Source organism: Primulina tabacum, chromosome 7 (assembly GCF_025594145.1).
Source record: "Primulina tabacum isolate GXHZ01 chromosome 7, ASM2559414v2, whole genome shotgun sequence".
Taxonomy (NCBI): domain Eukaryota; kingdom Viridiplantae; phylum Streptophyta; class Magnoliopsida; order Lamiales; family Gesneriaceae; genus Primulina; species Primulina tabacum.
In genome coordinates this window covers 32,085,728-32,093,026 of record NC_134556.1, presented here as the reverse complement: position 1 = coordinate 32,093,026, position 7,299 = coordinate 32,085,728, and the positions used below count along the sequence as shown (strand labels likewise).

The 7,299-nt window shown below is 34.4% G+C and overlaps 1 protein-coding gene across 1 annotated transcript; it reads left to right on the top strand.

Annotated features, from left to right (window-relative positions):
- The first annotated feature begins 208 nt into the window (after positions 1–208).
- Positions 209–688, top strand: LOC142550867 (monothiol glutaredoxin-S10-like). Its single transcript, XM_075659910.1, has one exon. It carries the CDS (start codon positions 250–252, stop codon positions 556–558), a length of 309 nt encoding a protein of 102 aa, XP_075516025.1. The 5' UTR covers positions 209–249; the 3' UTR covers positions 559–688.
- Positions 689–7,299: the final 6,611 nt, after the last annotated feature.

Here is a 7,299-nt window from a genome sequence, read left to right as displayed (position 1 = left end):
CACGTCAATTTTGATTTGGTGCAATTAAGTCCCCCAACAAAGATTACTACCAGCAAATAGCTAGCTAGCCACCTCTTGATATGATGGAATATATTCACAATCTTAAAGAATTTTGACTTTTTCCATCCACATTCTCTGAATTAAACAACTCAAAATATTCATATATATCAACATCTTTCACTTCTCTATATAAACACACACAAAACCTCATCATCTCCATCATAAGTCCACTCCAATTAGTACAAAATAATGGATTACATACTCCAACTCGCTTCACAAAAGGCAGTGGTGATCTTTAGCAAGAGCTCGTGTTGCATGTGTCACGCGATCAAGAGGCTTTTCTACGAGCAAGGCGTCAGCCCGATGGTGTACGAGCTAGACGAGCTTGCAAATGGGAAGGAAATGGAACGTGCTTTAGTAAGGCTCGGTTGCAACCCATCGGTTCCAGCCGTGTTCATCGGGGGCAAATTTGTTGGGCGGGCGAACAATGTACTAACTCTACAAGTTGATGGATCACTGAAGAAAATGCTCAAAGATGCTGGAGCTCTTTGGCTTTGACAAGTGCTTCGCGGATTGTATAAGATCAATATCCGTCTTCTGACATCCTTTTTGCATGGATGTATTTGTGATAACAATGTTATTACAAGAAATTTGTCTAACTTTTATATATTTATATAGATTTTTGATATGTTGCTCGTCTATCGTGCACACTTATGTGAGAACATATATATATATATATATATAATTTTGGTTGTGCTTGAGTGAGGCAGTAAAATCTCAAATAATAAGGCAGAAAATAATATAAAAAACTTTATATATATATACGTGAGATTGTAAAAACCATATATTCCTTGTAAGTACGAGATTTAATTTCTTACCTAAGTTGCCCGATGAAGTTACAATTAGGTTACAATCATTCAAAACTTATACACTTTCTACGCACGTACACTCGATGTAAATCAGCCGACGAGCAATCAATGATTCGAGACAACCCCATGCATGTTTTAAAGGAGAGCTCACCCCATCCTACGATATCGGGGTCGGTTAGCGTCGCTACGGTTGAAGATCAACCGGAGTATATAAGATGCCGATTTGGATGAGTTCTTGGCACCTCGAGGGTGTTTGTTATATTAGGGGTATTTCCAACGTCGACCACCGTTGTATAATTTTTTTAATGTAGGATCAACCATGAACCTCACGTGTTTAAGTAAATTATATATATGTGGTCTTTATATATATTGCTGAAGTGTTGCTCAATTGTAGTGTCATGTTAGCCCATTTTTCATTTATTAGCCAAATATCCAATTTTCTTCGAATTTTTAAGGCACAAAAAGTTATACGTCGATCCACTTGATTTTTGCACGAGGATATACAATATATTAAATTCGGGTAAATTAGTGATTTGGTTTTTTTTTTACTTATTCGTGTGTGTAGTAGAGAGACACAAGCATGTCGTATATATAAAAAGTTTGATTAATTAAATCCCTCCATTTTACTATATTCCCTATGTCATCAACATGGCTTTCTGCGTATACCATGATTCTCTTCAATTTAGAAAAAAAACGAGTAATTGCCTTTATCCAGAGTATACACAGATTATTTAATATATATGATACGATTGACAATATACCTTAAAGATATAACTTATATCTAACTTTTTCCTGTGACGTAACAACTCGTCGTAAATATTTTTCGATGTGTATTACGTAAACTCCGGGTTAACGCAGTAATATACTAACCATGCTATCCAGAAAAACCGCACCGAGCAACAAACTCGTCCAAAAAAGTGTTTGTCAGAAAAATCGAACTCATGATTATTGATTAAATATACACCTCCACGAGCTCGTAAACCAATTTTTGTCTACTTTAATCTTTTTAATTATAATATATCCAAGATTTAAGATATTCGATTAAAATGATACTTTATCAATAAAACCACGAAATCTTAAAATATAAAATTGATATACCTTTTTCCGCTGAAAAGTATTATTTATTTTCTCCACCTGCGCCACTTCCACGGAATATATTTCGTGATTTTATTTTTTATTTTGTTACGTAAAAGGGAGATTGGGGTGGCAAAATTTACTTTACACGTATAAGATAGAATGATGATTTTTATGGCGTCTCGAATCTTCGCCACATATGAAAAATCAATGAACTTTTAATTATATCATTCGTTAGTTCAATATTAAGAGATTATGATCGTTCACAAATAAGGACGACTAATTGTCATTCCCCGAGACTCAGGATTGACACCGGCGTTATTTAACAATTACACAATCGAAACAACAAGCATTTGTAGCACAGTGTAAACCGAAACCAGTTTATAAATCATAATTCAAATTAAATAACAATTGTCTTACAATACCGAATCTCAAAAAAACGACAGAGTTTGATTGCGGAAACATAAAATTAAATTAAAAGTTACACTTAATCTAAAATCTTGAAGTCTCGCATTCACCAGCTCCAAAACTGGTCAGATTCCTCCTCGGATTTCTCTGGGACAAGTTGTAAGGGGGGTGAATATTTTGGGAAATACTCAGCAAGTGGGGGATATCGAGCATAACATAAAAATGTTACAACATTTTTGAAAATAACACATAATTATATCATGCTTTTCATAATCGTAACATCATATTTATACCATAATAGCACTGCAATTTTTCCACCTTATTTGGTTTACTGACCTCAGTCCCTAAATTTTAATCCTCTAAGGGGGCGAGGCCATAAAACGGTTCTATCCCACCGTGGAGGGCCATATGTTGGAATTCCACCAATTTTCAGGGAATCCTCACAGTGTCAACACGTAACGTACCAAAATTTCAAAAGAAAACGTATAGACGGAAGACAGTGCTCGACCGAATTTTTTTTAAAAAAAAACGAACACATGCAACACCGAAAAGTTAAACATTTAAAACAGCCCACTTACAATACATATTGGTGCTAAAACGTGGTTGCTTGGCTTCGGGAATGGATCACTTCGCGTCCCTCGTACAGGCAGCGCTTCGATTCGATTTTTAGGCAAGCTTCGGGACGATTTTCGGGCAGAGTTTTGGCTAGGGAAAACTGCTGGAATTCGAAATTTTGCAGCAAGGGAACTCGAGATTTTAGTCTAGGGAATGCTAGGCTTTGATGTGGTATTTATAGGTGAGGGAGAGGGAGTTAATTATGGCACTAAAATCATGCTCAAGATTGGCATAAATCTCACAATATTTGACTCCAATTTCCTTGCCATTGTTGCTGATTTATCTTCCAATTTTGTGGGATTTAAATCCTTGATTCCCACCCTAATATTTTCGAAAATGGTGGCTAATTGAGGGGATTTTCGAAAATATGCAATATTTATACCTTAATCTTCTAGGTTTAGTATATTACCTTCTCATCTTTGCAATATATTCCTCAAATTTCGAAATTATGCATGATATGCATGACTTAATAGTGTATTTCCAAGGGATTTCAATATATCGCCTCAAAATATAAGTACCCAAAAAATATAGTAATAAAATCCTAAAAATTCCTTACAATCGTCTTTACAAGAGTAACTCTGATAAAAATCTGCGGAAGCGTTTATAACTTGAATTAAAAACTCACAAGAACATATTATTAATTAAAATTCTTCATGCGTCCATTAATAGCCCCAAAACTGGTGTCTGATTCTTCTTTCTCTATTTCTTCTTTTTATTTCTCTGGGACAGGTTGTAAGGGGGGTGAGTATTTTGGGAAATACTCAGCAAGTGGGGATATCGAGCACAACATAAAAATTTTACAACATTTTCGAAAATAACACATAATTACATCATGCTTTTCATAATTGTAACATCATATTCATACCATAATAGCACTGCGATTTTTCCACCTTCTTTGGTTTTTTGACGTCAGTCTCTAAATTTTAATCCTCTAAGGGGGCGAGGCCATAAAACGGTTATATCCCACCGTGGAGGGCCATATGTTGGAATTTCACCCATTTTCAGGGAATCCTCACAGTGCCAATACGTAACGTACCAAAATTTCAAAAGAAAACGTATAGATGGAAGATGGTGCTCGACTGATTTTTTTTTTTAAAAAACAAACACATGCAACCATAGAAAAGTTAAACATTTAAAACAGCCCACTTACAATAAATATTGGTGCTAAAACGTGGTTGCTTGGCTTCGGGAATGGATCACTTCGCGTCCCTCGTCCGGGCAGCGCTTCGGTTCGATTTTTAGGCAAGCTTGAGGACGATTTTCGGGCAGAGTTTTGGCTAGGGAAAAGCTGCTGGAATTCAAAATTTTGCAGCAAGGGAACTCGAGATTTTATTCTAGGGAATGCTAGGCTTTGATGTGGTATTTATAGGTGAGGGAGATGGATTAATTATGACACTAAAATCATGCTCAAGATTGGCATAAATCTCACAATATTTGACTCCAATTTCCTTGTCATTGTTGCTGATTTATCTTCCAATTTCGTGGGATTTAAATCCTTGATTCCCACCCTAATATTTTCGAAAATATGGTGGCTAATTGAAGGGATTTTCGAAAATATGCAATATTTATACCTTAATCTTCTAGGTCTAGTATATTACCTTCCCATCTTTGCAATATATTCCCCAAATTTCGAAATTATGCATGATATGTATGACTTAATAGTGTATTTCCAAGGGATTCTAATATATCGCCTCAAAATATAAGTACCCAAAAAATATAGTAATAAAATCCTAAAATGTCCTTACAAATATTTAATTATATGGTGGGAAATCTGGTTCTTACACTAATAGGCAAAAACTTGTGTGAGACGGTCTCACGGGTCATATTTTGTGAGACGGATATCTTATTTGGGTCATCCATGAAAAAATATTAATTTTTATGCTAAGAGTATTATTTTTATTGTGAATATGGGTAGGGTTGACTCGTCTAACAGATAAAGATTCGTGAGACCGTCTCACAAGAGACCTACTTCGACCAATAAATGAACACTTAAATTAGGGTTTAGGGCAAAGTGAGACAAAATTAGAGATTAGAAACACTAATAGTTCAATTTGGGGAAGAAAAGAAGTCATGTGGTTTTCACATGTGCTGATCGTCAACTCTAAATACTAAATTAACAATTGAGAAGAAATCGAGACATAATCTAAAACTTGATGAATATAATTAGCATACTCAAAATTAAACTTGATGAACAAAATTGAGAATAAGAACAAATTATAAGGATATAATTATGAATTATTCTTTTTTGTTTTACCATAAAAATCAATCAACTAGCAATTATTAATTTACTAGTGATTAACGCATATGTGTTATATGAGCATAATACTTATGATACCTCATCAAAGTGGTTTAAATTATAACGTGATTGCTTGTATTTATATTTATAATCATAATAACAAGATGATATTTTTATGGAAAGATACTAAATTGAAAATTTTTAAAATAAAAAAAGTGGAGAAAAAATGTGAGGTTAACATATGGATTGCATTCTTACAGCATGACAAGGATACACTTTTCCTCAAAACAAACTACTCTTGACCATTACTTCAATTTTTTCCCTTGTATTGTTATAATAGAATAATACACTAGTATTAAATAAACAATTTGAAATATGAAATGATAAAATTTACATTTTAAAATATATTCGAAAAGGCATCAAAATGTGTCACTTGAACTGTTAGGATCCAGATTTTCGAAATAAATTATGTGAGCAATAAAACTCGATATTAAACTCAAAATTTTTAATTGAAGAGACTCAACTATAAAATTAAACTATACACTTAAACTTTCAGCTAAAAAGACTCGAGGGACCGGCTCAAAAACTCGAGGGATTAGCTCAAAAAGGAATCTATGCTATGTGAAACTGCAATAATCGAAGCGTCATCATCAGAGGAGTAAATCCCTAGCTCATGAACCCAAGATTTTAGCTCAAGAAAGCTCATTCCTTCTTGTCCTAAAATGAGCCAAAAATTCAGCCAAGGGAAGAGCTAAGAGTTGGACATAATTATGATGCAAGAAATGTCTCTTTAGTTAACCAAGATGACCCTTGAGTATGGATAAAGTTTGATTACATTGATGGTTTTACTTGGGCTACAAGGGGGCGGCCAAAGGGGAGGGGAAAAGCCATGTTTGCACCTATAATTAAGACCTCATATGTTGAAGAAAATGTTATAAAAATCACTCCCAAAAAGCCTCCAAAAATCGAGCACAAGCCCTGACAAAATAAGCCTCGGCCGACGCAAGAAAGAAGGAAGAAGAAGAATTTGTCCCGGCCATTTTGTGCTGTGAATTACTATCCAAGTTGTCGCTAGGTTACTGTCCAAGTCGATCATGATTTGTCCAAGATTAAGCGAGCTTCGAACCACATCTTCGAGTTTCGGTAAATAGGCTTTTGTTATATACTTCTTTGTAAGTTAATTTTTGCATAAGTATTTTTATGACATGCTTGTAAGTGTGGCTAATTAATTTTGAAAAATAATGTTATAACATCTTTTAAAAATCTCGATCAATACACTATATGTTCATTATGTTCTCGATTTCCTTTGATTCTGCCGAGTCCATTCACAATTCTGATAAATGCTGTTTGATAAATCTGATTATGCAATACACTGTTACGATTCAAGTTGGATATGAACGATGATTGTAAACCCGGTCTGGCCCCCATCAGTGGGTTTAAAACTGTGTTCTGGCCTCACCCCTTATAGAACTAATATATGGGGGACAATTTGACCATAGATAACGAGATGAATAACAGTGTTTCGTTTGCTCTGATTTGAGTTGTTCTGATTTGTTCTGATAATCTTTGTTCCATAATTTGACTTTAGTTTTGATAATATTTTGATATGATAAGTCAGCTTACAAAGTTTTAAAAATTTGTTAGAATATGTATTTTAAATTATACATATATGTATTTGTGGTAATCGATCGACCCCCACTTGCTGAGTATTTCCCAAAACGCTCACCCCCTTACATCTCTCCCCAGATAAGACCAAGGAACAACTGAATGATGAAGAACAAGAAACGTTCTAAAGCCGGTGACGGGATCGAAAGACCGAAGATCACAACTTTGTTTACTCTTAGTATTACATTCTTTTGTATTTAGCTTCCGCAAAACTGTAGATATAATCTCTATTCCATTGTCATTGTAAAAACAACATTTATTTATGAAAGCTTTGTTTCAATCCAAATTTTGTACTTTTACCATTCTATTTTATCATTTAAAAAGTTACTTGATGTTATTCTAAAATTTTACTTCGATTTATTATAGGAATTGGCTGCTCCATGTACTCGTGCTCAAGCTGCCCTTCGCATGTGACAACTCACAATTGACAAT